A 15,890-nucleotide genomic window follows, 5' to 3' on the forward strand; every position below is an offset into this window, starting at 1 on the left:
ATTTTTTGTTAAAAGAAAAAGCCTGAATCTGTTTTGGCAGGGTCCGTTTTGTTTTAAGTTCAGTATTTCAATTGTTTACCTTTAAAGTTCTGTCCTGTGCAGAAAAGTACTAGCTTATTTGCTTTATAATATTTTAATGTTACACAGTATGCTGTTTCTTTGTGCTTAAACGCAACTTTCTCCTTAAAACAAAGCAAACCCCACCAAAACAGATTTTAGACATATATTTTAACTCTTCTGAAGAGAACTTTCATCAGTTCACACTGCATCGCAGAAATTAAGAAAATAGTCTGTATGATTACAGATTAAGTTGTGGTTAATTTCATGCTCTATTTTAAGAGTTTTAGAATTTAATACTATGTTTATACATAAAATTGTCAGAGCAGGTAGTATAATGAAAATATTATCCTGCCTCCTTCCAAGACTTACTGGCTTTTAAGTCACTTTCCCTTGCCCTTACCACAAACCAAACTGACAACTGCAGCAAACAATGACCTGGAAGATGGCCAGACTTCTGGATCTATTTCTGTAAAGCAGAGGCCTGCTATGGACTGACAAGGTCAATATTAATCTCTGTAACAAACCGGTGCCACTAGAAAGCAAAGGTTTCCATGTCCTCAATGGATAAGCAAACTTATTTATTTTTAATTCTCCAAGCTGAAAAATTTAAGGGTGTAGTGGGTTGAACCTGAGTTGATGGACAGACTTTTAGACCAATACTGTTTCTTTACAGCAGAACAGTAGAGAGATTTGGTTACATAGGGACTGTCTCGAATAGAAAAGCATGTAACTGAGAAAGGTTAAGTGGAAAACCTCGGGAACTAACTGGTAGCTTTGGCACAGTTAACAGACTGTCAAAGTGAAAGAGCCCTGATAACAGACCACAAATGCAAATCTATTAAACAAAGGCTTCACGTTAGCTGTTACTGCTAACTAAGCTATTTGGCAAAACCATTTTTTTTTTAAAAGGTAATTCTGTCAAAGAAAATATTCTTGAAGGTTTTGGTACTGAAAAAGGAACATGACTTGAAGAAATCTTCTAATGGACTTCTATTTTGCATCTGACAAGTCTGAACTCCTGATCACAATCTTCTAGATACAAATGAAAAAAAAAATCACAAATGAATAAGCAGGTTAACAGCACCGATGAACATCATCTGCATACAAACTCTTACTATACCAGTGCTCTACAGGAATGAGCAGAAGCAGCTGCCAGCTTTCCAAGCTAATTCTCTAAGGGTGCTTGCAGAGTCTGAGAGTTACACTAGCAAACTTTTAAGAAATACTTCCAGAACAATTCACATGTGTTCCAGAACTTCAGCTTTTATTTGAGCAACTTCAGACACTTCCATAGTAATGTACTTATCTTCATTCCAAACTGTCAGAGCTAAACCCACACAGACCTTTCCTTTGCAACCAAGTGGTCAGAGCCTCCCTCTTGTCTACCCTGAGGCTTTGATCTGGCTCCAGCCCTTAGCCTTGCAATTCAGCAGCCCTGGCCACTGCTGAACTCTGCAAGTCGAGTGTAACATTAACCAAAATACTAAAGCAGAGTAAATCTTCCCCCTCTGTTCCTGACCAAAGCATAACATGTTCAGGGTTAAGTCAAGAGTGACAGAACATAAAGACCAATTTCTTACACTGCATGCAAACCCACATCCAGATCCGTGAGTTATATGAGCAGTGACAGGACCTCTGCAGTTAGACTAACCAGGAAAGAGAAAAAAAAGTCTACAACTCTTGCCAAAAATAATACATCTTTGCACATCCACAGAAACTCCAGGCAGCTAGTTTTGTTGCATCTTCTCATCTGCTGTCACTTTAACAATGATAAAACATTTTTCATTTATGACTGATGATGATGCTGTGCAACACCAATGAATGCCATCCAGCTGAAGCATTAGGGCTAACTGCCAGTGAAATAGATTTCTTAAATTAAAATCCCTTTAGATGAATACAATCTCTGTTTAAATATATTGTTTAATATTAAATGATATATCAGAATGGTATAGCATTTGACTTTGAATGTGGTCCATTTCATTCTATCCCATATAATTTGACTTTTCCCTATCAAAGACTATTTACATGAGATGTCCAGCACTAACCAACCACCAAGAATAACAAAACAAAATAATAAAATAAATAGCCTCCACTTTACATACTCCGTTCTCTTGCATTTTGCAAGTATTCTCTCCATGGTTCCAGAGATGAAAGCAGTATAGTTTTAGATATCAGATACAAATATAATAATTCATGAGAAACAATATATTTCCTTTTTTCTTTACTCTGGATTAACAGATCATAGGCCTATAACTTCTACTCTACAAAAAAAGTGAAAAAGGAAGGGGAAAAAAACCCACCCAACAAGAAAACAAGTATCTTAAAAATTCAGGCCTATAAGTAAATTTTAAACCAAGTATATTCATTTGACTTACTTGCACAGTAGGATTTCACAGAAATCATTAAATATTTAGAGGTTTTAGCTTAAAAAAAATACATATATTTCCAAATTCTGACTGAAACTTCAAATTCAACAGGTAGCACCAACATATGTGATATCAAAACAAAAAGTCACTATTGTTAAAGTATGATCTTATGAAGGGTCACATACCTAGTTGTCTTAATTATTTATAGAATGCTCAAACTCAAAGCACTGTTTTAGCAAAGGACAAATAAACCAAGATCTCATGCTTGAAAGATTACTAGAACAAACTTTTATAAATGACCATTTTAAAATCATAGAATTTTAGTTTGATGTTGAAGTCTGATTAAACAGTGCAACATTTTAAGAATAATGCCATATTATTTCCACTTCAATGATCCTAAAAATTGCAATCAGCTAATTGATTGGGGACTGCTAAAAATATGTACATATATATATATAGATATCTTTTCTGGAAAATCATTGTACAGGCAATACCTAACTCTGTAAGGTACATGATGTGCCTCCCTTTCATCAGCTAGAGAAGCCTCAGTGATCACACCTGCACCAACTGCAGCTGGCAGCCTTCCTTCCAGCAAGGCCTTGCTGCTGCCACACAGACCCCCAGGGAATCCTGTCCACCATTCCCGCCCAAGGTTCGGATGCTCTAACTACTGCAGTCACACACAGCAAACAAAACTGTTAGAGCATTTCCAGCATACAGAACAAGACAGCACAACAGTTTGTTAAAGAGTCACACACTGACCAAATCAGCGCTGGGGAACTGTATGAGACTCTAAGGCACTTCCCAGAACTGAGAAGGAAAAAACCAAATGGAGCAGAGTGGGGTAAATACTACCCTATGTGAAGAAACTAATACATCTCAGAAGAATAAAATCTATTAAACCAGATAGCTGCAGTTGTTTCCAGAAATATACTGCACCAACATAACAATGAAAAGCAGATTACCTTTGCTCATATTCTGCTAAGTTCCAATATATGAGACCTCAATCTTTCCAATTTTTCTTAGCATTTCTTAGCAATAATAATATTTCTTACTACTCAGGGGTCTCCTAAAGGCTTTAACTTCTACTAAAAAAACCTTATACCTATGACATGCATAAATTTATCATATATTGTACTTACTTTAACAAATAATTTAATCAATTCTGAATTAGTCACCTGAATTTCACATAATTTTCTTGGGTTCCCAAATTACAAAAGAAGGCTGAATAGAGCCAAACTGAAGCAGATCAGAGAATCAGAGACAGGATAAAGGACTGAAGTGGAAAAGAGCAGTTATCTACTAAAGAGCTTCAGAAAAAAAAATAAAACAGAGAAACAAAACCAAAACCCAAACCACAAGAAAAGCATTTTCCCCCAGTATGCCCATAACTGATTGCTAGCCTAGCATTCAAGAGCTTCCCAAGACAAAAATCATTTACTGTAACTTGTAACTTCAAATTTGATAAGCCTTAATAGATGTTTTTCCTAGTCTTTTTCATATAGTTTTTCACCCTCTGTCCCTACACAAAGGAATTGTAAAGCTTTCAGTGTCTTTCCACATTAAAGTTTTACTCTCATCTGAGTCATTCCCATACCTAAATCTTCTATACACTGACTATAGCAACAAGACTCCTAAAGCTGCAATGGTATTTGGTACAATGGAACCCCACTGCTTTACAAAAGACACAAAATTTTTTATATATCTTTAAGCAGACTCATTTGCATTTTTTACTAAATTTAAACTGAGTTGTCACCAATGACAGGATACTTTTTCTTAAAAGAATACAACTCACTTCATTCTAAGCTATCTTCTAACAGACATTTTAAAAATTCCACCTAATGTACACTACTTTTAATTTGTTAAAAATAAAAGTCACAGCTCTTTGTGCTATCCATCCACTTAGCTTCGTATTAGGTTCTTTGATATTGTTCAGTCTCTTCTGATGCTCACTAAAAATGGCATTATACTAATTTAAATATTTTTAGATGATGCCTGACTTGCACCATTGCCTTGCAGGATGCAACTCTCAGCGTTTTCCCATAACTAAATTTTTTTGATTTCTCTTTGGCTAATGGACAGCCATCAGTCTATGATTCACAAGCACTCACCTCTATTCATGACTATTCCATTATTTTGGCTTACTGGAGAACTGCTGCTTTGGATGCCTTGTTAAAATAGCAGGGAAATAAACTAAAACTCCCTTTCCTCCCCTCAAGTCTTAACCACGAATCCAAGGCCATACCTGTTTATTGTTTCTGAACCAAAGACTAAAATGTACAGCAAAAAAAAATGAACTCTGGTCCAATACACCTTGCAGACCTACTGAAAATATTATAAATTAAAGAACAAGAGAAAATTCTCTCCTTCTCCTGTATGTGAAACTGCAGAAAATTCTCTTCTGGGTATCTTTTAGTCTCCAGTGTGCAGAGGCTAAGAGCAATAAACAAAATAAATCATTTTTCCTTCGTGAAGATGCTGAACAGACATGACCTGAAATTTCCTGCCCATCCCCTCAGATAGTCTGTTGGCAATAGCTAATTTGGCTCCCCTGAACACATGGAAATATGGCAATTATTTTTCTGGGGGAATTGTGACTGAGGACAAAATGATACACAGCACTTCACTGCTCAAGCTGTGGGACGGTGCCTGTATGAAAAGCCACCTCAGGGAGCAGTCTGTCTTATGGGGGCACCTTAATTTTTTTTATCTGGTCCTGAAGATTAGTCAAAGAAACAGCTGGAGAAGAAAGGCCATAGATCTTATGTTTTGGAAGCCACTTTAGGCAGTAGAGAAAGGATTAAGGTGAGGAGCTGATCACAGCAGAAGACAGACTTCAAATACTCCTCTTGCATTACAGTAGGAATATGTATGAAAATACCTTATTCTTCTGCCCTAAAAAACGCCCTGGTTTTGTACCTCATGTACCTAGGAATATCCACATAATGACAAAATCTTGTATCCAAAACAGACAAGCTGAAGAGTACTGCTACACCTTTGCCTAATTACGCAGTTACTCACACACTGTGTTCTCCCAAACCTGGAGAAAGGATGTGTGGGAGCTATTGCTTCAGCAGCTGAGACATACACATGGTGGGGGGGGTAGGGCATCATATGAAAACATCCCCAGCAAATTTAGTCTGTCCTACAGCCAGTAAACAGAAACCTTAGATTAGATAAGAGTGTCCGCTTGACATTGCTTATGGCTTGTAACTTACAGAAGGCACCCAATTATTAAGAAAGCTGAAGAAAAAAAACCTCGTTAATAAATTGCAAGCAACATAAATACAAAATCTAGAACAGATCAGATCAAAATCATTCAGAGTGTTTTGCAGACTAAAGCAAAACTAGAAATATTCAATATATTTTAGCCAGGAAATCTAAATTCAGAGGTACTTAGCTTCTTTAGAATGTTTTTTCCTCTTAAGTTCCAACTGAGGAAGTAGCAAAAAATCAACACAGAGCAAGCTACAACTGGCTCAGTACAGCTAGTTAGGAAGAGCGGTACATTCTGAGCGAGGCAAGAGGGTGCATCTGACTACTGAAGTCTCTTAGATAGCTAGCTACAAAACTATGCTCCATTTCAAGTCTAGATAATTACTATGTTGCAGAAAATAACTCATGCAGAAGCAGATGGTGCAACATGGGAACACCTGTTCGTTTAAACACCAAGGCAAAAAAAGGGAGAAATAGCCGTTTTCCTTTGAAAGGAAAGAATTCAGCTTTGGAGGACAAGATACATAAATACCACCAGACTGTGGGCAGAACCCAGAATAATCCATTCAGCATTCTGTGCTAAACACGGAAGGCAGTTGCCCTTGACCCAGCCCTGCTCACATGTTGATAAACTGTCAGAAGCAACACACGCATTTACAGGACTGAAGCGCCCAGAAGAGACTCCAGAGCAAGCTTCTTCTTTCAAGGACAGATTGATGACAATGACTTAGATTTTTACAAACACATGCAACTAACAGATATCTTGGCATGGTTAATCCTAGGTTTGTATTTGTTTCTCCCTGGTTTTTTCATTAGGCAGTTATGCTGTATAATCACAATTTCTCATTCACTGGTCAGGTTAAATGGCAGCTCACATGGAACTGCAGCAGCATGTAAGGGCTTGTGTGTCCTCCTTTACCAACTGGCAAAACAAAAGTGTTCTAAATCTGGCTCTATAGAAGTTCATTCACATCTACGCTAGTGAGCACTTACTACTGTAGTTCTTACCTTGAAAACGTACCCAAACATAAATTGTTACTGTAAGAACGAAGGGGAAATGGATTCGGGAGTTACAGGCATCATTTGCGCTCACCAGCCACTTTTATTCATGCGCACCAACTTAGCAGTTTGTGTATTCTAGAGAATAACTCACATGCGAAGAACACCACTTTTTCGCCTCCTTCCACAGTTACCAAAGCAATTCCATCTTCAGATGGAAATGTCCGTGTCTCAGTACAAAAGCGACGAGCGAAGCATCCCGCGCCGCGCCCGCGGGGTCCCGCAGCCCCCGGCACATTGCTGCAGTCTCGCCGCCGCCGGCCCCGCCATGCCGGGCACGGGGTCTTCCCCTGCTCGCCGGGTGGGGTCTCTAGCCGGAGCTGAGACCCGAGCCCGCCTCCCGCCCCAGCGCCCAGCCAGTCCCTCCAAATTCCCGGTCTTTCCCACGCCGGGACCCGCGGCCCCCGCCGACACACTCCCTTCCCCCCTCCGGGCCGCCTCACCGATGAGGACGCGTAGGTGCTTGAGTCGGGTGAGTGGGTCCTTGCGGGTGTCCAGCACCTTCTGCGTGGATTTCCGCACGTCCCCGTGCGGCTTCTTGGAAAACATCCCGCCGGGCCCGACCCCGGGCCCGGCCCCGGCGCCGCGCTCCAGAGGCGAACAGCGGCCTCCGGATCTGCCCGCTCTGGGGCCCCTACATAGCCAGAGGCGGCAGCGCCGCCTCCTCGTCCTCCTGACTCCGACTGCGATGCGGCGAGGGCGGAGGGGCGCGGCGCGGAGCCAACTCCCCGCGGGCCGGGGGGCCGGGCTGGGCCTGGACTCCCCCTTCCTCCTCCCTCGCTTTCCTCCCGCTGCTTCACGACAGCCGTCAGGTACGACCCCAGGCGTCCCCATGGCAACCGCGTCGCGACGTCACGGCGGCGCTGCCCAGCGCACCTCCGAGCCGTGGTGGGTGGGGCCGCGCCGTCTCTCGAGCCCCTCGCCGAGGATGGAGAGCGGGGCGCAGGGCAGGACGTTCAGGGGCTCGCTGCAGGATCCTCTGCGCACCTCGGCAACAGTAACTGGTGTGGGAAACTGTACTTATACTGTTTGTAAGTAAAATGTAAAGTTATCCCATTACACAGCTACTCTGGCTGTACAGAGACGCTGCAGTGTAAGGGGGCAATCCTGTGAGCAATAAGGAAATAAAATCCAGGTGGGGACCGTATTCACCACGGCAGCGACTCCAAACCTTTACTCAAGCCTCAGTTGTGCAACCAGCAACGATGTGTCTCATAGTTCCTCTTTCCACACTGGTCCTGAAAGTGCTGCAACTCCTCACTCGGAGCTCCTGCCCAAAGTTGCTTCTCCCTGATTTCACTGCCCACGCCTTCAGCTGCAGTGCTGGCATCGAGACTGAACCATCAGGCGTGTCTGGGTCCAGCACCATGGTCTAAGGCATCCTCATTTCTTCTGTGCTGTAGGACGGTCCTGTCCCTTCTGCTCTTACAGCAAAACCAGATGAGCTCAAGAGACCACGTTTGTTCCAGTTCCATGCACAACCTCACCAGTGAGGCCCACAACACCCAAGGAAATGCTGAGGTGCCATATCAACTCTTGCTGAGAACTGAATTGCTAACATTGGAAAAGTCACAAGCTTCTCCTAAATGTTTGTTTGCATTCATGAGACAGAGAATTCTCAGACTTCCCAAAAGACATATGCTGTAGTACCATTTAAGACTCTTTCCAGTATCTCTTTGCTTGGACATTTTTAAACAGTCAGTGGTGCCCTGTTTTGGATTGAGGATATCCGCTTCCCTGAGCTAAGAGTCTGATTGCAACAGCTGGAGTTTTTAATATTGGCAATATTTAATTATTTGAGACTTGTTTTAAAATTCCAAGAGTTGTCAACATTTACAGACCTTCACATAAATAACATAACCCAAGTGTTTAAATTAATGACAGAGAATTTAAATTAATGACAGTTAATATTAGAAGCACAAGGGCAGTGGGATTTAGCCAGCAGGCCATCAGTGAGGGACTCAGTGTTGTCTGCCTGACTATATGGTCTGTCCCCCAAAAATTAATATTCTACCATCTCTGTAAATGAGATCTGAAGATTAGCAATGTTAGGTAATAGCTAGTATTACAATTATTTGGTTTACTATAACACAGTATATTTTAGCTGTTTAAGATCTGACGATACATTGATTTATGTGCTTTGTTTTCTAAATTTCATTAATTCTAAACACAATTTTGCATATTTAAAAACTTTGAAAGATGCCTTTTCTTTGGAGAATTTGCTTGCTTTTCTGTTAATTTTTACATCTTTAACTCAAGACAAGATTAAAAATAATAGAGTAAGGCATCATGAAAATATTAACTGACAGGAGGGAGTGGTGTTAACCAAGATAATAATGACTTCTATAGATAACCTCCTCGTACAGACCACACCAGGCAGGAAGGGCATGTTCTGTGCAAAGGAAAAGCCATGATCCTGCAGAGGCTTGACTTTGAAGCCTGTGACTTCGGTTCCTTTGAATATGCATGGCGGACAAAGTTAGAAAATGGCAGGATTAGTTAGGCAGAGGTTAGGTTCTGCTGCATTCCAGGCTGCTATTACTGTGCCAAATTCTTCACATTTCCACTTTAAAGAAAGAACTTTTAAAATATTCTTGTCCAGGTGCAAGGGGTCTGTCACAACTAAGTTTAACCGAACTTTTAGAGGAGTGCTGTGGACAATTAAGTGCTGCAGAACTTTATTCCCTCCTTCTATTAACTGTCATCAAGCCTGACAGGATTCAGAAAGCGTTGGGTAATACCCCCAGGCACATGATGTGACTCTTGGGGATGGTCCTGAGCAGGGCCAGGAAATGGACGAGATAATTCATCTCATCAGATTCTGTGATTCTGTAATCTCTACAGGATCCCATAGGATACTCAGAGTAGTGGGGGGCAGTTGGGTCACATTCATACCATCAAAAAACTTCTCTCAGTTTATCTAGGATTTATGATTTCCTAAGATTTTAGCTGTTGCCAAATACTTAAAAAAACATACAGGTATTTTTTAATATATCCTAGAGGGCACAAACCCTTCAGTTGCAGCCTGATCCAACAGTTCAATGGATAGATTGTTTTGAATTCTTGCATACACCTACAGATATATAGTTTCTGGAATTCTTGCCTTACTATTATTTAAACCACATAAGGGTACATGATTAAAAGTGAATTAAAATTACTCAGATTTTCACTAAGTATTTCCCATCTTTCAGGTAGCTAGTATAAATCTTAAACCTGACCCCTCTGAGGTGCATGCACTGAAGAGATATCTGCCCACATGGTCCTTCAGGAGAAAAGAAGAAATTTAAAAGAATTTTTAAAAAGGGTTTCACTACTTCTGATAATTTCATATTTAGCTCACAGTGTCCTTCCTATGACGGTTGTCTTGCTTTTGAGAAAGAAGGCTCTCATTCTGCTGCGGCCATTGGAATGGTGTGCTGTGAACCTCTGGCTTTACCTGTGCAGCAGTATTCCTGTTCATCCCAAGTAACAAATTTTTACTTAATTGGTAACTATTTACTTTATGAAAAAGGCACCCAAAATTAGATATTTAAGTTTGAATAGTCAAAACCACAGTTCTGTACAATTTAATACTCTAGTGTAATGTATTGATACTAGAGCTGTTTACTACTTTCACCTAAGCAGTCAAATATCAGGATCCTCTAATATATTTCTAGTATAAGAATCATGAAACAGCTAGCTGTGCCTTCAACAAAATCCTTTTCCTATGAAAAAAAACCCCATGATTTCCCATTACATTTGCACAACTCTGTGTCTCACAGATGTAATCTGGAATTTATATACTTCTGTGTTTAAGGGAAGGAGCTTTTCATGAGCTTATACTCTGCTTTTGTTTTGTTAAGCAGTATATCAGCATTAATACCTCAGTGTGATACAAAGTCAGAACACTGTAGTCTTTCCAGCCACCAAAGATCCCAAGTTTGAATAAACTCTTCCAAGAACTACAGAACTCATGAAGCCAGATTTCCTCCAAATTTGTATTCTAGCCACTGAAATCCATGAGCCACCTCCCTTCACAACCATAAGCCTTCCTTTGTTTAGTCCTCCCCTACCTATTTGGGATGGGCAAGAGGCTGGACTGCAGTTAAGTCTTAACTACATGTGTATGGGTTGGCAAGCTGTTGTCCCTTGGACAAAAGCTAAGTGAACACATATCCCTCTCTGGGACATTACTAGTTTTTATTTGTTCCAAATGCTGTTTCACAAAACATGCAGAAACTTGGTATCTTTAATATTCATGCTCTCATGTAATATAAGATCTAAATCAGACAATGGCTTCAAAAGCAATTGGGAGAGTGCAACTGAAAAAAAACCAAACAAACAACAAAACCCAAACCAACCAATCAAACCACCAAAACCAACCAAGCAATCATTACCTAAGCTTTGTTTCCTTAGCATGCTAGCACTGTGTCAGCCATGCTCAAAGAACAGAAGGGGTATAGGGCCTGTCATGATGAGAAACTTTCGTACACTTGGAAGTTATTTAAAATTGGTGTAATCATTACTAATTCCTGGCCAGCAGTGCCAGAGAATTTAGACTTTTGCTATGTAAAGTCACCTCCAACTCACAATGTTTGAGTTCTAATGTGAGCACTAGCACCCATATCTGATATGAAAGAGCTTTTGAAATGTGAATACTCTGATACAGTGGAAGTTGCAACAACTTTTAACCAGAAGTACTCAAACACTCTCTCAACCACTGAGATGTTTCATTTTTCTTTCCCAACTTATGAAATAGTTTTGCAATATTGACAAATGCACAAAAGAAACCCTGCATGTCTGCCAGCCTCTCTAGGTGAGAGACAATTTTGTACAGATTATTTCCTTTCTATCAAAGGAAATATTTTGCCCCAATCTCTCCTGTTATGTCACCTGCAGGAGTAAAATGGATTATTTTAGAAATAGGTCATATCTCTTTGCGTTTATTTTGATTAGTACAACTTTACACCTTTTGCAGCACATATCAGAATATTTTGCCTAGAAAAAAACATGATCTGAGGAAGGAACATCATCCAATAGCCTTCAAACATAGCTCATAGCTTGCACCCCATGACTGCTACTTTAAATTGCTGCTGATCTTGACCTGCATGCAAAATAGTATTTTCAGAGTTCTTGTGACCTACCTCCTAATATTGCACTTTCAAATTGAGGGTGAAGAGTTACAGTTAATAAAGTATTCAGAGTATCATTTTTTAGTGATAAAAAGTGGCATAGTCTGGTTTGCTAGAGTCCAAACACCCCAGGGCTACTTCTTTCAGCTAATATGTTGCTGTTCTGTCTCCTTTGGAGGACCTCACACCAGCAACCAGACCTGTGATGACCAGTCCAAGACATACTAAATCTTTGAAATGGGAGAGACTCCTAATGAGAAGGTATTTCAAACACATGGTAAAAGCTCTTTCATCCCTGCTTCTCAAGGTGTTATCTCTACCTGTATCCTAATGACTCACATTATAAATATTTTTGGTTTCTCCCTTTACAATTTTCTTCTTGTCAGAAATACTCGGTTACTATGCAGTTACTCACTAAAACAAAAGCTGGCAATCAGGTTTATAATCAGAAAGTTAGTAACTGCTTTTCAGATTCTGAAGGGATACATGTTTCTACTCACTGCCTCCATACAATAAATTAGGTGTGAAATTGCAGCTGTACTTCCTAGCTTTTTCTGAAGGTGTCCCAAATTGGGAAAGGAGATATCACCATCTGTATTAGCCAGAATTTTATTTATAATGATTGTTATTGCATCCAAATTTTTTCAATGCCAGTTTTCAACAGAATTTCCAGTTTGGAATTTTACATTGTTGCCAACTGGCCCTGTTAATGGTCTCCATCGAATTGTTGGAATATACCACAAAAAAAACCCCAGCTGTTAATCCCCACTTCCCCATTAAATGCAGAGCTGAGCAGATGAGGATGATGACAATCACCTTCTTAATGGTTATTTTACTTTAATGAAGGGCATAAATCACGATTCATAAAAAAAAAAAAAATAAAAGCCAAAACAAATCACACCTTTGTAGGCACCTAACACTTTCTTTCACTTATCTTGATGAAATAGTCAATCTACAGACTGGTCCTCTGGTAGCTGGCTGGATTCATAGATGTGTGTATACATACTAAGCAAAATTATTTGCAAGTCCTCTAACAGGCTGGATAGAATTTCTTCTTTTCCCACTCCTAGCATTTGCCTCTAGAGAGCTGATTAAGATAGGTGTTGCCACTTATATGTGAAGGGCTTATAGGTGATCTGATAAATTAACTTTATAGTCTGGAAATAAATGATAAGCAGCCATTAGCACTATGCCACCATATGTAGTGCCCAGAGGTACCCTTTTCTCTGAGGTTTTCTAGCACTCTATTTGGGCAGTCAAGTTAACTTCAACCAGTACCTTTCTCTTCTCTGCACAACAGTAGACGTCTATATTGCTTGAGGTGGGTAATCCCCCCCTCTCCTGGCTATAAAGAGAATAGAAGCATGTAGAATTGTGTGTTATTAAAAGAAGTTTCTGGCTTAACTCCTCATCTTGGTTGCTGATTTCCACCAGGGCAAGGGAACTTTGATTTCCTTCTAGGATTTATTTTTAGCTCCTTTAGACCTAGTTCTAACTGTTTGAATAGGAAATGACAACCAAGCCAAAGTTTCCTGTTTTCCTGCCATTCCTTTCACTGCAGCTGTTTCCAGTAGCTTTTTTTCTAGTCCAGAACCTTTGATTTCTAGTCTTTTTATCTTGCTAGTCCAAAAGGCAGCACTTGAATTGGGGATTGTTAGACATTTTGATTTCCAGTTTTGTGGTTTTTCCCTTCTGAATCCCTGTAGATATCTTAAAAAAAAATTCAGATGCAGCTTGTGAAATGTCCTGGTTTTCTTCTGGGATGTGTCCTGGTCTTGTTTCAGGCCGTCTCCTAGCTCCTTTGAGCCATTTGACTATCACCCATCATTACTAACACTATTACCGCGCTACCTCAAAAGAATACCAGCCGGGGGGGGGGGGGGGGGAAGGGAAAAAATGTTCCTTGATAACTGCCTCTATCAGTTTTTAAAGCTAAATGAACCAGCACTTGCCCAGGCTTGGGGGACGCACAAGTTCCCCGGGAAAAACCTGGGGACAAGGTCAGCTGCTGTGGCTCCGTCAAACAGCCAGAGACATTTAAATACCCTGGGCCAGGCCAGGTCCCTCAGGCCGAGGTCCGGCGCGGCGGCCGGAGCATGCGCGGCTACCGCCGCAGGGCCGCCCCTGCCCTCCGCGCGGTGCTGGGAGCGGGGGCAGAGACCCCGCGGAGGCGCTGGGAGGAGTGCCTCGAAGGAGTGCAGGCAGAAGAAAGAAAAGCCTTCGGCAACGGCAGCTGCCCACTGCTGCGGATCTAGGAAAGGACTCAGGATTATGTGGGCTACAGTTCTTTCACAAATCGTAGGTTCAGATTAGATGTTAGGAGGACATTCTTTACTGTGAAGGTGGTGAGGCACGGGAGTGGATTATCCAGAGAAGTTGTAGCTGCCCCGTCCCTGGAAGTGTTCAAGGCCAGGTTGGATGGGGCTCTGAGCAACTAGTGGAAGGTGTCCCTGCCCATGGCAGGGGGGTTGGAGATAGATTATATTTAAGGTCCTTTCCAACCCAAACCATTCTATGGATCTATGAAAAAAATGACGAAAATTGTAATGGGTATGGAGAATGCATGCCAAGTTTTGCTGTGTCCCTGGTTGACTACAAAGCCAGAGACAAGAAAAAGAGAAAGGATGGAGTTTGCACACTGAAGGATGGGACGTTAATTTTGTCTACTATTTCTCTCAGTGTCCTTGGAGAAGAGGTGGCACACCTACATAAACTGTGCTTGGGGGAGATACAGGGAAATTATTTGCATTGGATATACAGAGATGTGGGAGAAAAGAAGTGACTAATGTACAGCAGTGGTTATTGTGGTTGAGGTGGGCAGCTATTGCTATGGAGGTGGAAATCCATAGGGAAACTCAGAAGTTATTAACTGCTTCACAATATAGCCTCCATAACATCCATCCAGACAGCAGAGAGGGGCCAAATTTGGATCTCAATATGAAGAACTGCTACTGCCAGGCACAACCTGAACTTCTTTGGAGCAGCACATCACATCACTGAGACAGACTGTGCTTTTCTACTACTCCTTCAGCTGGCCTAGATTTCAAGAGTGAGCCTGTGCAGTACAAGCAAGCTCACCTTCGCCCCAAAGATATCACCCACATTGACCTTCAGGCCCCAACCAGCTCTGTATTTCAGGACACTTGAGGATCCATGCCAGACTTCCTTGTACGTGCTAATCAGTCCCTCAGAGCAAGGGGACAGTTGAAACAGCTTTTTCCAGTAAGTGTCACTTGTATTCAGTACATCTTCTGTAGCACAATTAACAGCAATTGGCAAATGAACAGAAAAGTACTGATACTCAAAGCCAAAAAAAAAACCTATCCCAACCCTGCACAGATTGCAGCATATCTGTTTAGTCCCTTCTCTTATCCACTCTCAGTGGACAGCTGTCAGCTTTAGTTAAGTCGGAGGTTTGGGTTGGAAGGGACCTTAAAGATCATCTTGTTCTAAGCCCCCTGCCATGGATAGCGACACCTTCCACTAGTCCAGGCTTTTCAAAGCCCCATCCAGCCTGGCTTAGAACACTTCCACGGATGAGGCATCCAGAGCTTCTCTGGGCAACCTGTTCGGTTCCTCACCACCCTCAGTAAAGAATTTCCCCTTAATAATCTCAAGGACCTCTCTCCTCTGAGATCCGAGGCATAAGGGACGCCTTGCCAGGATGCTCCTCCTCGATAGGAGCCAGGCAGGTGGTGGGGGCACACGTGAGGCCCCGCGTCGTCCCTCCGCTACTCCGGCACGGAACGGCAACGATCGAACCCCGCTGCCGCACAGGGCCACAGCCTCGCTCGGCCGGCCACCTGCGGGAGACGCGGGCACGTACAAAGCGCTCCGAACTCTGCCCGGCCGCGACGAAGCCTCTCCCGGTGGCGAGCAGTCCTGTGAGTGTCCCGAGACCGGAGAGGGACGCGAGGAACCCCCGCTACGCGTCCGACCCCTCACAGCGCCTCGCCACCCCGCTTTTCTCTGGGCGGACCACAATTCCCAGAACGCCGCACGCGTGGTGACGCCGGACGGCGGCGGGACTCGGCCAATGGGCGGGCGCGCAGGCGCCGGGCGGGGCGGAGCGGCCGGT

The 15,890-nt window shown here is 42.1% G+C and overlaps 1 protein-coding gene across 10 annotated transcripts in view; it reads right to left on the bottom strand.

Moving 5' to 3' along the window:
* Window positions 1-7,483, bottom strand: part of RALGAPA1 (Ral GTPase activating protein catalytic subunit alpha 1) — a 130,834-nt gene extending 123,351 nt beyond the window's left edge. For all 10 annotated transcript variants that reach the window (XR_011151415.1, XR_011151414.1, XM_069017821.1 and 7 more), the window contains exon 1: window positions 7,145-7,483. Coding sequence is in view for 8 of the 10 variants with exons in the window: in XM_069017821.1 (XP_068873922.1) it covers window positions 7,145-7,250 (106 nt within the window). In the remaining 2 variants the exon portion in view is untranslated. The remainder of the gene's footprint in view (window positions 1-7,144) is intronic.
* Between the last annotated feature and the right edge of the window lie 8,407 nt (window positions 7,484-15,890).

The sequence above is a fragment of the Aphelocoma coerulescens genome, chromosome 5 (genome assembly GCF_041296385.1).
Source record: "Aphelocoma coerulescens isolate FSJ_1873_10779 chromosome 5, UR_Acoe_1.0, whole genome shotgun sequence".
Classification (NCBI taxonomy): Eukaryota; Metazoa; Chordata; class Aves; order Passeriformes; family Corvidae; genus Aphelocoma; species Aphelocoma coerulescens.